The 25,666-nt window shown below is 37.1% G+C and overlaps 2 protein-coding genes across 3 annotated transcripts in view; one reads left to right on the forward strand and one right to left on the reverse strand.

The window, feature by feature from the left end:
* AP5M1 (adaptor related protein complex 5 subunit mu 1) overlaps positions 1-15,454 on the reverse strand; it is a 25,062-nt gene extending 9,608 nt beyond the window's left edge. Inside the window, exons 1-6 of one of the 2 annotated variants that reach the window (XM_044230748.1) lie at positions 15,304-15,454; positions 9,440-10,085; positions 4,748-4,975; positions 3,047-3,186; positions 2,092-2,177; positions 1,887-2,005 (exon numbers count right to left, since the gene is read on the reverse strand). In XM_044230748.1, the coding sequence (XP_044086683.1) occupies positions 1,887-2,005; positions 2,092-2,177; positions 3,047-3,186; positions 4,748-4,975; positions 9,440-10,085; positions 15,304-15,392 (1,308 nt within the window). In that variant the 5' untranslated portion in view covers positions 15,393-15,454. Of the gene's footprint in view, positions 1-1,886; positions 2,006-2,091; positions 2,178-3,046; positions 3,187-4,747; positions 4,976-9,439; positions 10,086-15,011 lie in introns of both variants that reach the window. The other variant, XM_044230749.1, reaches the window with a different exon arrangement.
* A 60-nt stretch (positions 15,455-15,514) lies between these two features.
* The window catches only part of EXOC5 (exocyst complex component 5), a 63,041-nt gene continuing 52,889 nt past the window's right edge, over positions 15,515-25,666 (forward strand). Inside the window, exon 1 of the mRNA XM_044230746.1 lies at positions 15,515-15,770. Within this exon, the coding sequence (XP_044086681.1) occupies positions 15,744-15,770 (27 nt within the window). The 5' untranslated portion in view covers positions 15,515-15,743. The remainder of the gene's footprint in view (positions 15,771-25,666) is intronic.

Here is a 25,666-nt window from a genome sequence, read left to right on the forward strand (position 1 = left end):
TCCTTTTGATTGCCAAACTTTCTCCTTTTGATTGCCAAATCTCTTTTTGATTGCCACATACATAGAATATAAATTTTCCGATCTTCTAAGCAACTTTTTTCCTATTGCAGCTCATATTATCTCTAATTATAAAAGGCTTTAGCTTGCTTGTTTGATATAATTCTGGATTCTGGAAGTTATAAGAAGATTGATTTCCATATAAGTAAATATTATAAAAATAAATCTATTCAGTGAACACAAATATGTATTACATGCTTGCAATGAGATTATAACTGAGGAGGTGATAAAAATTAATAAAAAAAAGTCATAATCCCTACCTCTGCAAGACCCAGAGTGTAGTAACATCCCACATTTTTTCTAAAAAATATCTGGAAGTAGGAATTTTTATAATAATCCTTGAAACAAAGCTTGTGGATATAGCTGAAGCCAAGATAGAACAAATGAATATCGCTAGTGTACTTCTGACTTCACTACCATTTCCTCTAATTTTTTTTATTAAATAGATTTCAATGTTTCTGATTTCTCTACCATTCTATTTAGATTTTCCTGCTACTCTTCTGATCACTCCTTCAATTCCTCTCAATGGGTCTTCTAAATCAGCCACTTGTTTTCTTTTTTTTGGATCTTATTCATTTCCACTGCCTCAACTATTTTTTCTCCACAGGTAACCCCTAAATCCTTATATACTATTGAATTTCCTCTTGAGAATTGAACTCTAGGTTTTCAGCTACTAACTGGACACTTACATTGTGTCTAGCTATCACCAGCATACATGATATGTAGCTCACTTCCTCCCAACTTTCTCAATATTAGTACTTTTTCTAAGTATATTCACCCTTCATCAAATATTTGTGGTAGGAAATGAACTAGATGTTGGTGACAAAAACAATGAATGAATGACATTCATATGGTCTCTACCATCTTGGAGCTTCAAGTCTGACTTAAGCTACATTTTTTTTAATGTTTTTAAATCTTGGACATAAAACTATTTTTTGTTTCTATATTTAATTAGTGACCATTGCTTTACCTTTATCATAGCTTCTCCAGCAGTCTTTCTTTCTTTCTGTGACACTGTTATTAACTTAATACCTTTCATCAGGAAACAAGTTTTACTATTTTTTTTCCTACTCACTTTCCTTCTCACATCCATTCCAGAATGATCTTCATAAAGTATTGTTTTCTGAAAGACCACTCCTATACTCAAAAAACTATAAACATTTTCTAACAAAGGAATAAAAGTTGGAATGCAGACCTTCCAAAGCTACAGTCTAGACCTAAATATTTATCTAACCTGATGTGTTACTACTATTTCTAGCACTGGTTCCTAGGTGTGCCTTGTCATCCTTCATTCCTTTGATTAAGTCACTTATTTACCTATATAAATGGTGGTCAATCATCAAAGTTTCATTTTCATGCTTATATGGGCCTCAGAGTTTTGCTTAAACTCCCTCTCTACTGCAAAGCTTTCCTTGACCACTTTGGACAGAAATGCTCAGTTTCCTTCAAATATCAAAAGCAGTTAGCACTGATCAATTACTGACATGCATCAGTGGAAAATTTCTGGAGGGCAAGGGCTTCATCTTATATTTTTTACATACGAATCTTGAATGTGATAACTAAGGGCTGGGAAACAGAACTTCGTTACTGCGATGTGTTAAGGTTATACTTAACTGTTTCACCTTAAAAATTTTTTAAGTATTAAGTGAAGTAGAAAGTGACTAATACTAAACAAAAAGAAATCTTACAAAAATCTGAAAAAAGACTTAGCACAGACAAGAAGTTCCCCCACAAAAAATAGCTAGAAAACAATAAAAATCAGTTAGATATATGCAATTTAAAAACAAGGGAAGGGTTTCTACTGTAGTGAGCCACATAAATGTATTTACCTTTAAATATGCTGTACCTCCAATGCAAATCTCATCAAATGGCTGCTTCTCCTGACTCTTGGCTCCAAAAGTTACAGTTCCAGAAAGACTAATTTCCATTGATTTGGGGAACTTCTGTCCTAAAAACACAAATGTACCAGTTAACTATTCTAAAGTAAGTAGATTCTACAACAGATGGATGAAAAAAATAATAATAAAAGCTCACCAATAATCCAGACTAATAAGCTTTTCTCTCGAAATACTTCAAGTTGGCCAAAACTAACTTTGCATTCCACATGTGTGATTGGACCTCTTTAAAAAAGAAAAGGACACAACAGAAAGAAAAAATGATCATAAAAGAGTTTTAAGAGATCTAAGTTAAATGTAGCTAGTATTGCTTAATAGAAGGACAGAATAAAAGCAGATTTATATTCAAGTTTGCAGAATAAAGTAGAATAAATAACAAAAATCACACAAAAAAACAGAAACAATAAAAGTTTTTGGTGATGATAGACATTATTAATTCTAAAGACAACTATAAAATTATATAGAATGTCTTAATACAGCCCTAACAGTCATATGGATTGACATAATGTTAAAACTATTATTTTACTCTATCTTTAGGCATCCTATGAAAAGAACATCCTATGCTGTAGAACAAATTTAAAAGCAGAGCTGTAGAGGAAAAAAATCTTATGTTATCTTTGGCTTAATTCACCAGGACGCTGATAGTTGGCTTTGTCTTATATATAAATAGCACCTAGAAATTGCTAAAAATAAAGCCAGCAGTGAAATAATCCCTGAAGAAGCTACATTGGCTTAAGTTTGTATTTACTAGTAAGTTTATTTATTTATTTACTAACATTTATAAAATTTAAATTCAATTAATTAACATATAATGTATTACTGGTTTCAGGTACAGGTCTGTTACTCATCAGCATTATATCACATTCCCTCCTGTATTTACTAGTAACTTTAACTAGAAAAATAAAGATACGTTTAAAGGTAACAGATTACTTTTATGACTGAATTTTGGTTCAGAATCAGCATTCATTTGAGTAAAATAAAGTTTTTAGATCTTAAAAATAAGGTAAAAAGACAAAGATAAATAATTTACTGTAGGGCAATGGGAATGTACTAAGAAAGGCAGAAATCATGGCATCACGTTGTTTTATTCCTACCTATTATAAAAAGGTATATGAGCTTCACAGAATTCAAAATTATTTTTCACACTTTCATGAAGTTTTAAGTTAACTGTTATTTTTACTTGTATTTCTTCCTCTTTCATTTGATAAAAACCCAAAATTGGTGGGACTGGGACCTGGAAACAAACATAAACAAATTTTTGTATAATTCTCAGGTTAATGGGTTTAAAATACCAATGATGACTGAGAAAAAGGCCTTGCAGTAATGTAGTTATTATGTATAAATTACTCCACACTTTTTTGATAATAGATGAGGGAGCCATTATTGTTCTAAGGGCAGGGATTTTTCCTTCTCTGTTTCCAGAAATAAGAAAGGTGCCTTAGAAAGGTTTGCAATACATTGTTTTCCTCGCTTGCTCATTTAGGTTCCCCTCCTCCAGGTTCTCTATGACATGCAACATAAGATGTGCACTAGACATATTGTTTCTTGATGCCCTGCTCACAGTGCCTGCTGCTCATAGTTCCCTATGTTTATCTGTGACTCCCCAACCTCCTAACTTAACAGTAGCTTACTCAACTGGTTATCAGTAACTGATTGAAGGAGACACTGTCTGTAGGCTGAAGTAAGCCAATCACTCTTTCTGGTACATTTGAAGTAATAAATAGACTCTACTTATGTAGTGTAAGGTTTCAGAGTTATAGGTCATGTGGAAGCAGAGAAAGCCAGTTGGAAGAGAAAACTGAGTAGCAGAGAAGAGAAAGACAGTACAGACATTGAGTAGAGAGTGATTTTAATTTTGATTTTCTTTTTATCCTTGAATAACACAGACTGCCTCTTACATTATCAAAATAAATTCCCTTTATGTAAGCTAGCATGAGTAGGTTTTTCAAACTACTGACTCATAATCAGGACAAAAAACAAATAGTATAGCAAAAAGGTTGGGTTTTAGAGTGTGGAAAATCTGGGTTTAGGGGTGCCTGGGTGGCTCAGTTGTTAAGTGGCTGCCTTCGGCTCAGGACACGATCCCAGGGTCCTGGGATCAAGCCCTGCATCGGGCTCCCTGCTCAGCGGGAAGCCTGCTTCTCCCTCTCCAACTCCCCCGCTTGTGTTCCTTCTCTTGCCATGTCTCTGTCAAATAAATAAGATATTTAAAAAAAAAAAAAAAGAAGAAGAAGAAAATCTAGGTTTAAATCTAGACTGTTACTTTTCAGTTATAAGACCTTGGGTTGTCATTTAACTTCTCTGAGACTTTCCTCATCTGTAGAATGGGGCAAGTAATACCCATATTAAGGGTTTTCAAAGTACTGGAGAAATCACATGTAAAGTGCCTAGGACAATGTCTGACACAAAAGTTATTCAACACACAGTATCTATAAATAATATTATGCGTTTATAACCCCAGTTGCCTAGGATTACAGGACTTATGTTCATAATTCAAACCATGACTAAATTATACCAGGATCTACCGTGGGACCATGGAGTCTTTATTAGGGAACACTGAAAAAAAAAAAAAAGATCCCATGACTTTGAAAACCATTCAGTGCTGTTAGAGACACCAGACACCAGAGAGAAGAGGTATCTTATTGAAAGACCTGAATCTTCATCTTCATTCAACAATTACTATCTGGTAAATAATGAAAAGTTCTCATGTGGGCCAAAAGTATGAACAATTTGCTTACAACAGAATTCATAAACACAAAGATTAGTAAAGTCTCAACATTTCCAAGGTTATTTACCTGTGAAGTATAGTAGCACAAGTTGAATGACTCTAAAGGAGGAGTGAATGGAAATTTGTAAGGTCCACTAAATGCAGAATCATCCATTGTATCAATGCTACTAGAAGTCAGAATGGCAGAGTCAAGAGAAGTCACACAAGGATGAACGAGAATATCTTGAAGTGGAGACCCATTGGTGGGGAGACTCAAGCTGATGGTAACATTTGGCATGTTTCCTTCTAAATCACACTGTAACAGAAACAGAAACAGATATTACCAAGATCTTAGAGGCATGCATCTTCTGGGTGAGGCTTTTGTAAATTTATCTGAGTTATTTCCCACAACTTAACTCATTTTTCTTTCAAGGTATTGTTCTTACTTTCTGTTTTCGGGCAGTGGTTCTATTATACTTTCAGACACCAACAGGAATGAGGAGAAACTTCCTAGAGCCCTCTGCTTGTATCTAAATCCTTAAAAAACTATTTTAAATCCACTGACATCTCTTCATTTCTATAGCAAACACACTGGTACAGGCCCCTACAATTCCTGTCACAGCCCTCCAAATGTATCTAGATTTGTTCTCCTCTAATCAATCCATCTCCTGGAGCTATCCTAACAAAACAGAATTCTAAATATATTGTATCCATGCTCAAGATCTTTCAATGGTTCCCCCTCAGTTTTGCATTACTTTTAAGCCTTTCATTGCTTGGCTCCCATCTACCTCTTTAATCATTTTCTACCCTGCAATTGGGAAGCTAATATTCTTGGAAGGTTATGGAAGTTGGATATGACAGCTTCACAGAACTCTCTGCTCCTGCTTTAAGGATGTGGTGGCCAGATGCAGTACATTTCAGAAATTTCCATGAATTTCTGCTTTGAGGCTGTAACAGATAGACATGGTGGCATCTCAGACTTAATCTGTGAATTCTGGCTTCTCCAGACTGAAGTCATTAGCAATTATTTTTGGGAGGCTGCAGCTAGAAGATCAGAATTTTTATTCTCTCAACTCCTCTTACACCTGATATGAGCCTCAAAAAATTCAAAATTATTTCACACTTTCATAAAGTTTTAAATTAATTGTTATTTTTAGTAAGCCTAAATCCTATATTAAATACCATTAGTCCCATAAACCTTGTAATGGCTCTTTTTCTGACCCAACCAGAATGATACACCTTACTTGTGTGTGCATGGTAATTAACCATGAACCTCTATTAAAAGCACCCAACTGAAACTAGTCAAAAGGGCCATATAAGGTTTATTGATATGTTTTGTTTGGTAGATCAAAACAAATATTTTAAGAGTTAATAGAACTTAGCAGGTATAATGCTTAGCTCCAAATGCAAGCAGCTAGTTCTACTATCACATACACAGTCCACATCATGTAGTAACTGCCCACCCCCTACAGGTATTTGTCTGTGTCCTGTTTGTTTCCCTCTTGAAACTTTAAGTTCTTTGAAAGCAAGAACTTATATTTTTCTTTGTATTTCTAGTGCCTAGCACATTGTTATGTACAAGAGACACTAAAAAGTTTACTGAATGGGCATCTTTTTCTAATTGTGGATCCTACCTTTGTTTTCCTAATGTGACATGTTTGTCTAATGTGACATGTTTTGCTCATGTTTTATCTATCACTTGACATATGTGTGAATTCAAGAATATATCTGCTATACAGTATAAACACTTAGCCAGCAGGCATTATGAACAGTATCAGGTATTAGTACCTCATAAAGATTTTTTGGTAACAGTTACAAAATGTCTATCACATTTGAAAATAAAGATGTCCAATACACCTTACCACAAACCTTAAAAATATTTTAGTGTTTTGAGTTTTAAACCATCTGCTACTTCACTCTATATGTGAACTAGCAAGAACAAAAAAAAGTTGTTTTTTGACAGATATTTTTGGAGATAATAAAGTGAGCAAATATCAATAATAAATATTATTACAATATTTAAATATTCATTTTATACTTATTAAACCAGTCTAATATTCTTAGAGGGTTTGGAAAATTACAGCCATTACAGAAACCACCAATGGTTTATCTGCTGGCTAGTCATTTAAAATACAGATCATCAGTCATTTACTATAGAATGAGGACAGTCATTCTTGAGAAATGTGAGTACTACCATTTAAACCAATTTGGCAGATGTAAATCTCACTTTTAACTAGGTATTACAAAAACAGAAGGGACCTAGGAAATTAACTGATTTTAAAAATGAGAAAAGACTGTAAAAATTATGACTCTTCCAAAGACATCAAAGAATTAGTGGTGGAATGAGGACTAGAACTTCAGTCCAGTGGCTTTTGGTTCACCAGGTTTTCTACTAGGACTAAGATTAAATGAAGATAATTATTTCCATTTATACTAGGGCTCATAATAAAACTTTAAATACTAAGGATTTTTAAAAAAAATGTTTGGATAACAGATGTACTATTTACATAAACGCCTTAAGAAACATTTAGTGCATGGATGATGGCATACCCCCATTCTTTTTACTTTTAGAAGAAAGTTTTTTAAAGAAGAAAGTTCTCCATCATGATGATTTGTATAGAAACTAATCCAAAATTCCTAGCAATAAACTAGGGTCAGCCTATCAATGAGCTGACATATTTAATACCAGTTAATAGCAAATTATATATAACGTATTCCCTACTCATTGCCACAAAATGAAAAAACAAAAATGGTGAATTTTCTTTTTATTTCACGACTTACGAGAAAGAAGAATTCAACTATTTCAAGTTTTATGAATGACATAAGCCATGAACACCTCAATTTTAGAGCCATTTATAATTCTTATTTTTTACTGGGGGGGGACAGATGAGGGAGAGAGAGAATCTTAAGCAGGCTGCATGCCTAGTGCAGAGCCTGACATGGGCCTCAATTTCACAACCCTAAGATCATGACCTGGCACAAAATTAAGAGTTGAACACTTAACTGACTGAGCCACCCAGGTGCCCCATCATTCATAATAGTTATTTCTAATACATTAATAACTGGAATGTATTTTTGATCATGATAGAAGTGAGTTTAAAACAGACACATAAACTCTTGTGTTACTTTAAGGTTAAAGAGGAAAAGATCCAATTTGTCTGCCAGGACTGTTCTATTTTCTGTTCTTGAAATCTACTCTTACCTATAGCATTTGTACATAGTCCCTCTACATTAAGCTTGATTAAAAAGTTTATATTCAGGGGTGCCTGGGTGGCTCAGTCAGTTAAGTGACTGCCTTCGGTTCAGGTCATGATCCCAGGGTCCTGGGATGGAGCCCCACTTGCTCAGTGGGATCCTGCTTCTTCCCTCTCCTGCTGCTCCCCCAGCTTGTACTCCCTCTGTGTCAAATAAATAAATGAAATCTTTTTTAAAAAGTATTATTTTTCTAAGTGCAGAGAATAAAGGATATCAGAAAAAGAAAAACATTTAAGAATATTACTGCTATATAGTAGAAATTATAGAGAGGTTTAATTTTCTTTTTTTTTTAAAGATTTTATTCATTTATTTGACAGATAGAGATCACAAGTAGGCAGAGAGGCAGGCAGAGAGAGGGGGAAACAGGCTCCCCTGGTCCCTAGGATCATGACCTGAGCCGAAGGCAGAGGCTTTAACCCACTGAGCCACCCAGGCGCCCCGAGAGGTTTAATTTTCAATTCTTATTCAAAATGGCACTCTTCACTACTAATTATATTGTTACTCTTATTGTCATTTCCTATTTTTCTATCCTGAAACCAGAGAACCCTATATTAACCTATAAATATGTTTAAATAATATAAGAGCCCTTCAAAATGGTTTTAGATATTAAAACAAAGATTTGTCAATTTCATCCTTTTGAAGAAAATGGAAAATAGGTATGATAGTTTTAAAATATTTTCACAAATTCTTTTGACATTACTCTTTTCAAAAGGTGAAGCCTAATTCTAGTCCCCTTGAATGTGGACTGGACTTAGTGACCTGATTCTATGGAACAAAAAGTGGTGAAAGTGGTACCATCTGACCTTAGCTGAGGTAATAAAAAGAACAGCTTCTATTATGTGCCTTCTCTTTCTCTCTCTTTCATCATTTGATCTATAGGAAGCCAGTCACCAAGTTGTGAGGATATTCTTAAATAGCCTATTGAGAAGTTCATATGGAAAAGAACGGACTCCTCCCACCAACAACCAGCACCAACTTGCTACCCATGTGAGTGAGCCACCTTGCAAGTAGATTTTCCAGCCCCAATCAAACCCTCAGGCGACTATAGCTCCAGCTGCAATCTTGACTGTGATCTCATGGTAGACTCTACACTAGATGTTCCTATGAGGATAATAAATGTTTATTGTGGGGATAATGGGACAATTCAGTATGCAGCCATATATAACTAATATAAATAATAAGAAGGGACTCAGTTGGGCATCTGTCTTCAGCTCAGGTCATGGTCCTGGGGTCTTGAGATGCAAGCCCACATCAGGCTTCCTGCTCAGTGGGGAGTCTGCTTCTCCCTCTCCTTCTGGCTTGTGCATTCTCTCTCTCTCTCTCAAATAAATAAAAATCTTTAAAAAAAATTCAATTCATAAGGAATGCAAAAAAGTAATATTCCAAAATTTCACATATTTAATGATTGCTATTTATGATAAAAATCAATAATGTCATGAAACAATGTAAAATAAAGTTAGAAAATTTTACTTTTCTTCACTGGTGTTGAATGGTAGGATAAAACAAGTATCAGAGAAAATCTCACCTTGCAAGTGACAGCTCCAACAACTTGCCATGTATCTGCTATATCCTGTTTATCATATTGCATGGATTTTACCTTTTCAGTGATAGAAATAGAAACTTGTGGTTTTCCTTTGTATGTTCCAACTCTCCAGGCTGGCTGTTTTTGTGGATGTGTCACGGAAGCAAAATTAATACCGTCCAATGAATTCTGTAAGTTGGCGTCTAACAAAGTTCCAAACGGACAAGCTTGTAGAAACAAATCAGGCAGTTGGTTCAATTTTGTATTTAACTCAGTGTCATTTCTTTGACCCAAGAAAAGAAAATCCTGTATCCCAAAAAGAAGTTCAAAGCTTTGTGAAATTCCACTAATGCTAATTAATGGTGGATGAGGGGATAAAGTTTGTTCAACTAGTGGAACACAAGCATATATCATGTTATTCTTCAGAAAAGCAACAACTGGCCAGAGTTCTCCACCTCCTACTACGAGTCCATAGACAGATGTTTTATTGATGTGTGAACAGCTATCACGACTTTCTACGAAGTCCTTATCATCATCCAATAATCTAAGTTCAAAAAGCAGTGCTTTAAGAAAGGGACCATCTTCAGGAATAGGCACATAACTTGTTCCGTTGAAGACTCTGGCTCGTTTTTCAACAGTTGGATACCGTCTGAATTATGGAAACAAAAATATTATAAATGGTTCTTCCAAGGAAAATAAAAACAGAAAAACCCCCCAAAGCCCCCAAATAAAAACAAACCCAAAATACAAGGCTAAGAGTAATAACAACAAAACACACAGTAACAAATACATATACCCATAAAAACCACAACCAAAAAAACTTATCACATATTAAATTTTCTACTGAAATAACTAACTGTTGTATACTTGGTATATTATCTGAAATTATAATGTCATTATTTATTACTGAAAATAGCCCAATTTAGTTAATTTTTTAAATAGGTACAGCACACAGGGTAGCTGAGTGTCTCAGTTGTTAGGCGTCTGCCTTTGGCTCAGGTCATGATCCCAGCGTTCTGGGATCCCCTGCTCAGTGGGGAGCCTGCTTCTTCCTCTCCTGCTCCCCTGTGCTTGTGTTCCCTCTCTCGCTATCTCTGTCATAAATACATTTTAAAGAATCTAAAAAAATAAACAAACAAACAAATAAATAGGTAGAGCACATGGTTCTAATTCAAAATTCCAGTTTCTTGGCCACTCAGATTCCTGCTTGGTAGGCCAGGAATGTATACTTGGACTTTTCGGGCATCTCTAAGACACTCCCCCCCCATTCCATCTTAGTAGAGGAGAATCAAAAGAAGTGGTTCAATTTAATCTGCCATAATTTCGGATTCATTAGTTGAGATGATGCAAATGTAAAAGGAATGTTCTATTCTACTCAATTAATAGTGAATAACAAATATCCTGGGTCTTCTCCTTAAAATATAAGAATATTTTAGCAATAAAAATGTTTATCTCTATGGCCCTGAAAGATATTATGAGGTAATAAAAATAAAATCTGAATAATCTTTTATGGTTTGCACATCTTAGACCGAATAGTAAGTTACTAATTTATCCTTTTTTGGGGAAAACGACTAGAAGATGCTTCATTTATAAAATGTTACATCACATTTTCTTAGTTTTAAAAAAAAAAGATGTATTTTCTCCTATTCCTTTTTGCTCCACTCTCATGTCCAGAACAAAGTTAGTTATAGGCTATTAACTTCTGTGTAAGTCACCTAACTTCCCTAAGTCTATTTTCTTATTTGTAAAATAAAGGGGTGTCTAAAGAATACATCAGCAATTCCCACCAAAAATCAAAACACACCTGGCTAACATATTTTTTTCAATAATACCCTTAATTAGATATTAATATTTACTAATAATTTTTAAAAAGAAAAATAGGAATGTATTCAAAGTTATCTGTATATTAGTAAACTTCACTCACATTCTGATGTACTTCTTTATTGACAAAAGAAAAGAATTAGCTACCCTCCAGTAATGGCTTAGCAGTTGAATACCATGCCATTTCTTTCTCTGGGTCTCTGGATAATAGTTGAGACCTTTGGACTAAGCTCTAGCCCAGTGTCTTATCCTTTGGTTATCTGGAGGATAATTAAAGTCCTTCTTAAGTGTAAGAATTTCAATGTTGGATGTAAAGATAAGAAGTTAATCTGGCAATGTACACAATACCCTGGTATGTGCTAATAAATATTTTGTTGAATAACTCAACCTACGATTTCAGATTTATTCTAGACCTTTTCTAAAATAGGACTCAAATTTTGGGCCCTACAATTACGGGGTACAATAACAATCTAAGCCATACTTAAGATACTATTACCATACATCTGGACAGCAAACTTCTAAATCAGAATCTAAACCAAGTTTTGTTTTGGGAAATGTAATTGCATACAGACAGACCATCGACTTTTAAAACTCTTAAGTGATGGCCATTAACCTTTGGCATATATGTGGATAATATGCCAGAGTATGTATGTTTAGCTCTTACACCAGGCCCAAGAGGCCACAAAATGAAAAATAATAAAACTAATTTCTTTAATGATACAGAATTAATAAATGACAGATGAGTTATTTGAACCCAACTTGCTCCCTCCACAGAGATGCTGAAAAGCCCACCCAGACATATCTGAATTTTCTTCTGAAATACCCTGAGTACAATGAGAAAAAAAAAACAACAAAAAACTGAAAACAACAATGGGTTCTTCAAGGAACTTATTTTTATAAGCAGTAAAAAAAATCTTATCTCTGTAAGATATTAAGATAAGTTACAAAGCCATAGATATAAATACAGTATGGTACTGGTCCAAGAAGAGGAAATAAAGTAATAGAACTGGAACAGATCAGTATTTATAAGAGAAACGTAATCACCTCTCAATAGCCCCACAAATCAATGAAAAATATATATATAATGAAAAAATACACTAAACATACAGGAAAATTGGCCCATCCTATAGGGAAAAATGGATCCCTCTATTAATACCACACCTGAAGATGGAATAAAGACGACCTAAGCAGGACAGATAAAATGATAGTTAGAAGAAAATAATATTAACAAGATATCTTTGGAAAATAAGGATAGAGAATGACCTCAAGAAAACTCCCAAAGTACTAATGACTTTGACTGTAATAAAATTAGTGGTTTCTGTTTAATCAAGTGATACATAAAGTTGAAAATGACAAAATGAGAGAAAATATCTGTAGTACCTAAAAATGACAAAGGTGTGGTATCAAGAATATACAACGAATACAGAAGAATACACAGCAAATTAATGTCAGGAGAAAATTAACATGAAAACAAACAGACTAATAGCAACCCACAAAGATAAAATGGACAAGGAAATGTCCAAGCAATCCACAGAAGAGGAAATCCAAAGGGCTAACAATCACAGCTACACAGAGAAATGCAAATGAAAATATGATCTCCTTTAGAGCAATATTGACAAAAACTAGAATAAAGGTTAGGAAAGAATGAATGGAGATATAGGAACTTTTGCTTACTGCTGATGAGAAGAGTGTAGATTAGAGAAAGTATTCTGAAGAGATAATTACTTGGCAATATTTAGTCAAAATCAGCATAGATAGGTCCTATTAGCCTTTTGAGGCTGCCTACTACATCACCGTTCTGATGGCTGAGTTGGAGGCAACCTGGGATTATCATCACTAGGGGAAGAGTACAGGTAAAACATGGAGGATTAAACCATAGAGTACAACAGAGCAATGGACTAGACCTGCATTGTCCAAAATAGGAGCCACTAGCCACATGTGATTATTTAAACTTAAAATTAAACAAAATTGAGTTCCTCAGTTGTAAGTGTCAAATTTCAAAAGCACAATAGCTACATGTAGCTAGTGGCTACAATATTAACGGCATAGATTTAGAACATTTCTCATGTCCTTCATTGCAGAAAATTCTATTGGACAGTGCTGCTCTGGATGAACACAAAGTAATATGGGTATTTCTTTAAAATAGTGCTGAGGGGACGCCTGGGTGGCTCAGTTGGTTAATCCCCTGCCTTCAGCTCAGGTCATGATCCCAGAGTCCTGGGATCGAGTCCCGCATCGGGCTCCTTGCTTGGCAGGGAGCCTGCTTCTCTCTCCACCTATGCCTGCCACTCTGCCTGCTAGTACGTGCGCGCTCTCTCTCTCTCTGACAAATAAATAAATAAATAAAATCTTTTTAAAAATTAAAAAAAAATAGTGCTGAGAAGTCTGGCAAATATAAGAAAATGAAGTCTATAGCACACTTAATTGTGTAATTTGAAAAATGCATAGGCAAACACAAATAAAGGGATAGCAAAAAATACCTAAGAGTCACCTATGAGAAGAAGAATGGCAGAAATAAAGATACTCAAAGGAATATAAGCACTTTGGATGAACCAATCAGGTTGCTGAAACATACTAAGTATTATTAAACTCCTTCCTTACTTGAGATACAACAACAACAAAGCAAGCCAGGTATTCAGGAGAAAATGGTAAACTTTAACTCTGATACTCTCAGTAACAACAACAACAACAAAAAAAAAAAAAAAAAAAAAAAGAATGTTTGGGTTGTGAAGAGGTAATCTTTCATACCCACACCACCAACCACTTTCCTTTAAAATCACACTCATCTTTATCTGCCTCAGTCTCAATGCAAAGCTATGCTACCTCCCTACAGAGCTTTCCTCAGGGAAGAATAAATATGTTGGCAAGAAAGAACTGTCAATAGCCACTAAGAATAAAAGGTGATACAGATTACAGAACTGCCACTTACATTTTACAATGAGTTATTGTATAATTCTCATCACAGAGCTATTTTGATAGAATGTGGCAAATTCTAAAAGTGGAGCCAGGTCAGTTTACACCATCTAAGAAGAAATGAATATGATTTTATTTTTTGCACTTTTCCAATTTTCTTCAATTAGGAATTTTAAAGTAACCCATTTGCAAGTTTCTAAGAATGAAACATAATATGAAAATAATAGTCTTTTATTGATCAGCCCAGATTTTCCGGAAGAATGAGCTAAAATGTCCTTGAGTGATCTTTATTAACGAAAGTAGAAAAATATGAAACATGCTTAGTGCTCAGTAAGTTAGTTTCCTTTTCTTGTCTTTGGTCATCTCCATCTCAACTCTAAGCAGGTGAAGTTAATCTTTTTTTTTTTTTTTAAAGATTTATTTATCTATTTGACCGAGAGAGAGAAAGAGAGACAGAGAGTGGGAGGGGGAGTGGGAGATGGAGAAGCAGGTTTCCCACTGAGCTGGGAGCCTGATGTGGAGCTCGATCCCAGGACAATGGGATCATGACTTGAGCCAAAGGCAGACACTTAACAACTGAGCCACCCAGGTACCCCAGGTGAAGTTAATTTTAAGATACAGTAATGGTAATATTGAAAAGCTCATAATACTTAAATGTGCTAAACATCAACACACTTAATTCTCAAAATACTATTACGTAGTGGTGTTAAAACTTCCAATTAACAGATAAAACAGAAATTAAATAAGTTGACCAAGGCCGCGGACAAAGACACATCCCAAAAGTACAGTACATCATCCATCCCTCCGATCCATCACCCCTGAGAATTCAAGCTGCATTTACCTGGAGAATCTGACGGTGCCACAAAGAGGAGTTCCCGGCTCGTGGCTTATGAGCCACACTGCCCGCTGGGCCATAACAAGCCACTAAAGCATCAGCTCATCCCTAAAGTCGCCACGTCCTTAAAGTCGCTACGGAAAAAGGACACAGACCGGCGTTCTGATGGGCTCCTACCAGAAGACCCGAGGCCACTTTCTGCCCCACCACAAACAGGTTGGGCTCCTTCTGGTGAAGTGACTAAAACCTCTGAGTCCCTCCTGTCAACACCTGCCACAACACTTCTGCGAATCCTCACCTAGAATGCCGAAAACCTATCCTCCCCAGGAACCCCAGCACTCTCTTCCTCCAAGGTCCACTTCCGGGACGGTGGCCCGCAAGGATCATGGTTCCTCACGCGCCCCAGCGACGAGTCTCTCTGCCGTTCGCCGGCTGCAGGCTTCCCTCTCCGGCCCCTCCCGCCAGCCACACCGGCGCGCGCAGCTCCACTTCCGGCGTACGAGGCGGTGACAATGGGAGCGGCGCGGGCGGCGCCGGGAGGCAGCTGACAGGCGTCTGCAGCTTCGCTTCATGGCCGCCCTCTCGCCCTGCCTGGACTCTGTGGGGAGTGGGGGAGCCCGCGGCGTCCCCGAGCCAGAGCTGGCGAGCCGAGAGGGGACCTGTGCGCGGCGCCGCTGAGGCGCAGCATGTGAAGAAGAGACGGCTTCCAGTGCGAGGCGAGCGTCTCAGCCGGCCGGGATGGCTACGACGGCCGAGCTCTTCGAGGTGAGCCCCGGCGACTCGTCGGGGAGTGGCCGGCCCGGGGTGCGGGCAGCGAGGTGGGCGGGCGGAGGGGAGGAAAGGTGCGAAAGGCGAGGGGTGGGGTGGCGGCTCCGGTGGCGGCGCGGGCGGAGCATGAAATGGGGGAGGGGTGGCTTGGGGACCCGGGTGGGGAGGTGGGCAGGGAAGGGAACTGGAGTCCGAAAGGAGGAGGGCTGGTTTTGTCCGCAGGGCTGGAGGGGGAGCCTCGGAGGTTTAGGGTTTGAAAGATGTACTCGGGATGAGAAGTGGGAAAGGCTGACTCAGGGCGCGGAGAGAAGAGCCTGCAGCCCCAGGTTGGGCGAGCCCCGTCTTGTCGCTTGGATCCTCGCGTAATATTCTAAGGGGACCACCTGAGATTGGGACGACTGGGGGCTTCTTGCTGTTGAGTAATTACAGTTATTCCATTAGTAAACGTTACAAGTGGCCCTCAGGTGCCTGCCAGTTTTCCTTCACATTCGAGAAGGTTGAAGTGTTTTTTAGGACAATAAAGGCCTACTTAGCCCTTCAGACTTAAGGGGGAGGCGAAACTGGAAATTAACATTTATGTTCGGGTCTCCAGGAATTTAAATGTATTTTAAAGCCATGTAACCGCAAGCTGGAGAATCCTTAGCGCCTGAAACCATGAGGATTCAAACGTGTTTCCTTGAACGTTTTCACTCCCTAAAACTTAAAATTTAATTTAGTGAAATTCAATATAAGAAGCAGCTATGATGTTTGAGATAAATAGAAGAGGAAAATTCTAATTGGACCACCAAACAATGAAACATACGAAGGATCTCTTTTTGTAAAGGAAATGAAAACAGAGATGTAAAGGAAAAGGAAGCAAAATCCCTTTTTGTGTGTGTGTTTCAAATTGAATAGCAGAAGTGTAATAAGTGAGAAGACTACGGTTCGGCAAGTGAAGATTGGATTCTTTTTCTGCTTGAGTCAGCAGGTTTTTGGCTTAAAATTTGAATGCCACAGTTTTTACAAAAATTGGGAACTTTTTATTTGTTACTGTTACTATATTTTGGGTTCCTGTGAGCTCTTGGGTAGATAATGCTTTTGTTGAGAGGAATAACATACCATTGTTATAATAACTAATAATCAAATAGTAATTTGTGAGTGAACGATTATAATTACAAGAAAGAATTTGGAAATATTAATTGTATGTTCTCAGATGTGTTAGGAGGTATATTGTGTTAACTTCTCTAATTCCAAAATCGTGCCATCTGTTTATTGATTGATGCAGGAGCAGAGAGACACTCTTCTGTTAAAAGCTTTTACTGTGTGTTTCTGGGTAAGATTCTAAACAGTTCTGTAGTTCCTTGTTTTAAGTTTCACATCTTATGAAGGTAGAAAGCTGTTTATGAAATTGAGATCTTTAATTTGCTAAATGAAATATGTGACCAGTCAGCTATTCATAGAAAACTTACTATTTTTCCTACAGGGTTTATAAAGCATTAACCTGTGACTTAATGAATTCTGTATCTCAGACCATATTATGCATATTATGTCTATTTTTCTTTAGATGTTGGACCACATGACTCCACCTAACTTAACTGAAAATATATTTGATTTCTGCCCCCCCAAGGGTAAAGGGGATATATGTGTGTGTTTGTGTGTGTGTATATATATATGTGCATGTGTGTGTGTGTATATGTGCGTGTGTGTGTGTATATGTGTGTGTGTGTATATATATATATATGACTATGAAATAAATATATATTTGCTTTCTAAGATCATGCTATTTAGTAAAGTAATTGAACCAAATTAGGGTGTAATGTAGCTGAGTGACTTGTTATGTATAGCTGGTAATTGTCTTAACTGATCAGTGATGATAGAGACAGACCAGTCCTGTCTGCCAGAAGGTTCATAGGGCAACCTTAAACATGCTTATAGATCTTAAATCATGTGACCTTCTCTTGTTGCTTCATCACATTTAAAAGCCCATTATGTTAAAAGTTATAACTAAATGTTAATAGTTACAATTAAGAAATGTATTTATCTTTTCAGCCTACAGTGCACTCTATTCTTGGGTAAGCTTTCCTCCCTACGTGAAAAGTTGGTCTTTGCGTTAGAGTGAGGAGGAAAATAAAAAACAAACCTCAGCCATTGCTGCTATTTCCTGTTGCTACTGCCACAGGGTCTAGATTGTAGGACATTTCAGGGAGTGTCTTTTTCCCTTCCATTTCTTAGTCACAGCTGGAGAGCTGTAGGAAACAGTTCAGGATATAGTCAGGATATTTTGTTTTTATGCATCCTGGTTTTAATGACTGATTAAGTTGAATTCTCCTTTCATTTCCACATTGAAAAAGAGGTTACATCAATACAAAATTATGCTTTGAATCCATGAAGTTTTTTAAGTGTTAACTCTACTTCTTTTAAAATCTTAGTGTTGGTCCTGTGAGACTTCCTTTTATAACGTAAGCACCCTTATATGACAAAATCAAACTCCAGGATATTTCTTCAGTTGGCAGAAATGCTAAAGTAATAGATGATTCAGTTACTTGAATAGTGTATATTCTAGAAATTGGCAAGAATACCTTCATAGTTTCAACCCTTGTTGACAAATTTTCTGAAAGATTCTATCTCCAGTGAGCTAAATTATTACTTCAGGATGGACATTGTAAACAGGCTTTCCCATGTGGTTTAGATTATGTTCCCTGCATATAAAAAAGTGGCTGGGGTAGTGAATTCTTCTGTTCTTATAAGTATTTCTTTCTTCTCTTACTGCACAATTGAGGACATTGTACTCCCCTCTCACTTGCTGTTTTTCTCTTCTGTCATTCCTGGAGTCTTCTTTTTGGGCAGGCTGCCTTTATGGTACAGTCTATTGTTAACCAGGATCTATTACCCATTCATTCAACAAATATTTGTTGAATACCTATTAAGTTCAAGATAAGGTGCCAAGATTAATGAGGCTGCATGTCTCAAAAGCATGCCATAGAGTGCTTGCTTAGGCAGCACATATATCAAAGGCATGCCATAGAAATAATAATATTATGGAATGAGCTGCAAAAAATCGAAAATGGTTTAGAGACCAAGTAAGTTTTGGAAATGGGCATACTTTGCTTTCGGAGAGAATTACATCATACCTTAGTATATTAAAGGTTCTGAGAACTAGTTGACCCAAACTAGTTGACCATGAGACAGTTATATTTTCTACTGCTTGTTAATTTTGTGAATTCCATGAAATGTACTTTGGACAATGTTGAGTTACATTTAGAACCTGCCCTTATTATTAATTATGGAGAGAGAATGAAGATATATAACGGTTTACATTGGAAATAAACTTATAAATAGTGTTAAAGATAAAGTGTTATAGGAATTGAGAGAATGGGAAGATTACCTCCAGAAGTGGAAAGGATTAGGAAGTGGCATTTGAGTGATACAGTAAGGATCTGTTAGATTTGAGTTTATACAGCTGGGTGGAAGGACTTTTTAATAAAGCAGACAATAAAATCCAAGACAAAAAAGGGAAATAAGTGTAGATCCTTGAGGCAAGGGAAGAGTTCTACTTTGGCTGTAGTATAGCATGCATAAAGAAGAGGAATTGCATGTAAGGTAAATTGGGGGTTTAACTGTGGAGATCCTAAATGCCAGGATTTGGAATTAAAGTGTTTTCTTTCCTGTTAAGTATAGGCGCCTTGATAATTTTATTTGAGGTCAGGTATTTTGAACATGGTAACAATGGTTGTTTGACCTCCAGATTAGAATTTAAATAGCCAAGAACACATTTTTGCACACAGACACATTTATGTTTCTTGAGTTTTCAAACTAAGTTACAAAATATTTAAACACAGTTACTGAAAAAAGATCTCTCTTGTTCAATTAACTAGGTAAATATATATTAACAAACATGAGATATATATAAGTAAAGACTGCCCCCTTTACCTTCTGGTTGCTGAAATGCTACTTGTTTTAGCCATATTAGCTGTTAGATAATTGTGGAACCTGGCTACTAATTAATTAATTATCATGTATTTGAGAAAATGTGTTCATTCAGCAAACATTTATTGAGTACTAGGGCAGAAGTCATGTCAAGTACTGGAGTTAAAACATGGTTTAAGTTAAAAACCTAGTTGGGGGAGTGAAAGGAAAAGAACTCTGTTCTGTCAACACCAAGGCTAGTCTCCTTACTCTGACACCAGATATATGGGGATTTCACCTACAACATTTCTGTTTTCCAGCAGACACTGGGTGTTCTGTAATTCATTTCAGTTCTGACACTGTCTGCCGGGAGTTACCTCAGAACCCAGAAGTTAAGGGCTCAGTACCATAAGTATGTCCCCATTTTAGATACCCGTTGCAGTCCAAGTTGTCACCTGTGCTTCTGACAGTCTAGCTATAAATTGGAGTTCTCATGACTCCCTCCTCAGGTTCGATAATTTGCTGGAACAGCTTACAGAACTCAGGAAAATGGTTTACTAACTAGATTACTAGTTTACTTTAAAGGGATATGACTCAGGAACAACCAGATGGAAGAGATGCCTAGGGCAAGGATGGGGGAAAGAGTGTAGCACTTTCAAGCTCTCCCTGGGTGTACCACCCTCCCAGTACCTTGATGTATTCAGCAGCCTAGAAACTCTCTGAACCCCATACTTTAGGGATTTTTATGGAGGCTTCATCACATAGGAATTACTAGTTATTAACTTAGTTAACTCAGGAGTAGAGGGGCTTCTAATCATGCTTGATCTTTCTGGTGACCAGCCTCCATCCAGGAGCCCTATTGCTTCAGTAGAACAAAAGACACTTCTGTCACTCAGGAAATTACAAGATTTAGGAGTTCCATGTAAGACATTACTATCAACCACATCACTTAGGAAATTACAAGGGTATTAGGAGCTCTGTGTCAGGAACCAGGGTCAAAGACCAAATATTAGAACAAAAGATGTTCCTAGCACATTTATCACTTAGGAAAAAACAAAGGCCTTAGGAATTGAGTACAAAGACTAAAATATGTATTTCTTAAAATAAAATATACATTTCTTATTATTTTATGGTATCACAGGGAGACACATTAATAGATAAGACTGTTGTACAAGTACAGAATCTCTTCCTGGGATAATTAGGAAAGGTTTCATAAAGTAATGACATATAAATTGGGTGTTGATAGGTGAGTAGAGACTTTTCAAGCAGAAGGGCATTCCAAGGCAGAGACAGAAGTGACTGATTTTTAAGGTGTGGTATGTTTAGGAAATACTGAGAAAAGATAGGGTCTGAGTATGCATGTTTTAGGCATGTGGAGTGGTGGCCCACAGCAAGGCACTGAGACCACGAGGCAGTTTGGTGGAATCTTCGAGAAGGCCTCCTTACAGGCTACACTTATGGAAGCTGATACGACTTTTTGAGTGGGGAGAGAGGAGTGGAGAGGCAGATGATTTTTTTTTTAAAAGATTTTATTTATTTATTTGACAGACAGATCACAAGTAGGCAGAGAGGCAGGCAGAGAGATGAAGGGAAGCAGACTCCCTGCCGAGCAGAGAGCCTGATGCGCAGCTCGATCCCAGGACCCTGGGACCATGACCTGAGCTGAAAGCAGAGGCTTTAACCCACTGAGCCACCCAGGTGCCCCGAGGCAGATGATTTTAATGTTACTGTGAAGAATGGCTTTCAGTGGGGAAAAAGATTGATAGTTGGGAAAATAGAGGGTGTACCCAACCTGGCATAGTTCTTGTCTTTTAGTAGGTAGTCCAGAATTATCTATTGATTGATTAATTCAGGCAGGTGAAATTCAGTGGGACAGAGAAGATAACAAATGTGGGATGACATTTTGAAGAAGAATCAAAAAATTTTGGTTACTGAGGAGTTAATTCCAAATTTTTGAAGTTGGGAAGTAACTGTGACAGAGAAAACAGGAAGAACCTTTCAGGGGGAAGGAATAATGTATTTATTTTTTTTAAAAAACTACATTTTAAATTTTTAGTAAGATATTCTGGTGAAGAAGTCCAGAGGGCAGTGGGAAATAAGAATTAGTAACTCAGGAGAAAACTACAGCTAGAGATACAAATTATCATGGGAGTTGTTATTCTTTATGGGTGGCAGTTAGATAGACTTAGGAATGGATGACATCTCTCAGCTTTGTCTGTTACTATTTTGTGATCTTTGACAAGTTACCTAATCTTTTCACACCTTTTTCTTCTCTATAAAATAGGGATAGTAATAGTACCAACCTCAGAGGGTTTTTGCAAGATTAAATGAGTTGATAAATTTAAATGGCTTAGCAGAATGCCATAGAAGAGTAGTAGCTTTTTAAAATTATTATTGGTAATTGGGTTGGGAAGAGGACTAGATTGAGAATAGTCAGGGAGAAAAAAAATCTTCAAAGAAGACTAATAGGAAATAATCCTAGAGGGAGGAGATAACAGTAGGAGAGAATAACACAAAGGTGCTGTGGAAGGTTGTGTTTTTCAGGATGGCTGCAGATCTTAATTATCCTATAATGGGATGTTGATGCTGTGCCCACAGAGGGGTAGGGCCCCTGCTCCCTTCTTGAATCTAGGCAGGTCTATAACTGTATCAGAAGTGTTGCTTATGTGATTTCCAAGGTTAGGTCATGAAAGTCGATGTGCTTGTCCTTCTTTTGATCCCCCCTCTTAGAACCCAGCATCTACACTACATAGCCCATTGGGAGAATCCAGGCTTTTGGTTGACTGAACTCCCAGACTACGATCAACATCAACTTGTTAACTTGAAAGTAGGTCTTCTAGCCCCAAGTTGAACTGCCTCAGCAGATGTGACATGGAAAGAGATGAGATTTCTCTGTTGAGTCCTGCCCAAATAGCAGATTTGTGAACAAAGTCATCATCATTCTTATTTTAAGCCATTCATTTATTGGAGTGGTTATTATGTAGCAGTAAATGATTAGAACAGGGCTGATCAACTTCTTATCTACACCAAGATTTAGTAGACCTCTATCACTCTCCTTAGAGTGGTGGAGGTAGAGGCAGATGCTTAAAGAGTAGTGGGTTTACATTTGAGTATTTTGTAGTCTGAATTCTCTAGTCAAACCAACCTGGTGGTGAACTTCTGAAATGAACAAGTCTTTAAGTTGAGGATAATTTATTGACTGTGTGTGTGTAATTAGTGTAAAATATTGAGCCCCTGGTGTGCTCAGGAGTTGAGTGATATACAGTTTACAAATTTTTATAGGGGCGCCTGGGTGGCTCAGTGGGTTAAAGCTTCTACTTTCAGCTCAGGTCATGATCTCAGGGTCCTGGGATCGAGCCCCGCATCAGGCTCTCTGCTCAGCAAGGAGCCTGCTTTCTCCTCTCTCTCTGCCTCCCTCTCTGCCTACTTGTGATCTCTGTCTGTCAAATAAATAAATAAATAAATCTTTATATAAGATATTTTAAAAATTTATGCTAACTTTTCTGATGCTATTTTCTTTCCTTGGAATTGAAATATAAAAATAGTAATAACAGAATGTAGTTAACTTTATCATATGTAGATATCTTGGCTTTCTAGGGATGTAATGAATCAAAAAAGTAAATGATTCCAGGGCATCTGAGGGGCTCACATTGATTGAGCGTCCACATCTTAATTTCAGCTTGGGTTGGCGGGCTCTGCGCTCAGCAGGGAGTCTGCTTGGGATTCTTGCTCTCCCTCTCCCTTTGCCCCCCCCCACTTTAGCTTTCTAAAATGAATAAATCTGTAATAATTTTTTTTTTAAGTGAGCGAGTCCTTGGATCTATTTGCTTAATTTGATCCCAGAGGCATTTGTTAAGTGTGTGTAAATATATTTAATGTGTAAATTTGTAAATATATTTGATTTGAAATGCTAATGTAAGATTTGTTAGATACTTTAAGTGATAATTTTCATAGTGTTTATATAATTTTAAAAGACACCATAATAGAGTGGAAAAATACCTGATTTGAATACTGGTTTAATACCTTGACAAGATTTAAATTTCATTGCTTTAGTTACTTATATATAAAAATGAGATGAAGGGTCTAGAGTAAGATGATATTTAATGACCATTCTAGCTTTAAACATTTTTTTTAATGTTATTTCTTTATTTTAGAGATATTTAGAGAGAGAGAGAGAAAATGAATGGGAGTGGAGCAGAGAGGAACAAGCCAACCCCACGCTAAGCACAGAGCCCAGCATGGGGCTTGATCCCAAGACCCTGAGATCCCAAGACCTGAGCTGAAATCAAAGAATCAGACACTTATCCTACTGAGCCACCCAGGCACCCCTCTAGCTTTGCAATTTTTTTTTTTTAATGATTTTATTTACTTCTTTAACAGAGAGAGAGAGAGAGAGAGAGAGAAACAGAGATCACAAGCAGGCAGAGAGGCAAGCAGAGAAAGGGGGAAGCAGGCTCTCCAATGAGCAGAGAGCCTGACGCGGGGCTCCATCCCAGGACCTGAGATCATGACCTGAGCCAAAGGCAGAGGCTTTAACCCACTGAGCCACCCAGGCACCCCTAGTTTTGCAATTTTTAACCCTAATTCTGTGGTTCTTTTGGACTGGTATAAAAAAAATACTATAACACTCTGTTACCTTTCTCTTTGGGGCATAGAAATCAAATATTACTTTACTGTCAGAAGTGAGATACATTCCATTCTGAAGAGAGATTTTTTGCATAAGAGAATCTAAAATATTTCATAAAATTCTTAAGTACCACCAATTAATCATCTTCAAAATAATTCTAATATGATTAATTGGCTAATTTTATCATAGTTTAAAGAGCTAGCATGCCCTTCAAGTTGGAATGTTAAAATTGACTTTAGAAAAGTGGGGGCACCTGGGTGGCTCATTCAGTTAAACTTCTGCCTTCAGCTCAGGTCATGATCCCAGAGTCCTGGGATGGAGCCCCACATTGGGACCCCTGCTCAGTGGAGAGACTGCTTCTCCCTCTGCCCCTCACTGAACTTGTGCTCTTCTTTTCTCTCTCAAGTGCACACTGTCTCTCAAATAAATAAATAAAATCTTAAAAAAAATAAGTAAAATTATTCATCTTATAGTGTTATAGATAATTTTCAAACTTACTTTGGCAGAGTTTGCCTTAGTTGCCATTTAAGTGTCTTAATGTGCTTTATCTTCCTACCTTTCTGCTTCGCCAGCCTGACACAAAATAAAGGGTTTATAGTGCTTTAAAGAAAAAAAAATCAATACTTATTAAACGTACTTCATCTATTAATCCCCCATAAAACAGAGTCTTGTGAAAAACAAATCAAATGAGGTTAAAAAGGAGAGGCTAAATGTAGTAAAATTTAGTTCCAGTGCCAGAATTGCATAAGGTTCATATTTGGTTTTTATTGAAATTTTGAGTTTTCCAAAATTGGGAATGCCTGTTACTTATTTTTGAAGTGTGGAGTGGTAGTACTGCCTTTGTGGTTTTGGATATGTGGATCAAGGCTTGATTTTTCAGGATCCTTTGCAGGAGATTTGGCCATGGCCCCAATTTAGCAAGTGTTTTGACTTACTGTGCATCTGTGGTGCTCTGTATTATTCTGTTGACCACAGTTGGAAGCAAGAGAAATGTATGACAGATGCTATGCTTGGTTTCAATTTAAGTGTGGAGAAGAGTGAAACTTATAAAAGTTATTATAAAACAATAAATGATACAAGTGTCAGTATTGTTCTGTGTTGAGATTTGAATTTTTAAGCGTTGTTAGGGGTTTAAGTGAAAAAATCAGGGAAGGTCATGTAGGGATGGAGCTCTCCAAGGAGGAAATAGGAATTGAGCTGGGCTTTGAGTAAATATAAAAAGGTGTTTAGATTGTTGGAAGAGAAAGAATATCCTCGTGGGATGAGTTACCTGGCCACAGGTAAAGAGGCAGAGGTAGCATAGATGTGAAGAGAAGACTGGAATAGGCTGATGGTAATATGGCTGTTCATTTTGGAGGTAAAAGAAGTTGGGTAGGAAGTG

This window comes from Neovison vison, chromosome 13 (assembly GCF_020171115.1).
Source record: "Neovison vison isolate M4711 chromosome 13, ASM_NN_V1, whole genome shotgun sequence".
Classification (NCBI taxonomy): Eukaryota; Metazoa; Chordata; class Mammalia; order Carnivora; family Mustelidae; genus Neogale; species Neogale vison.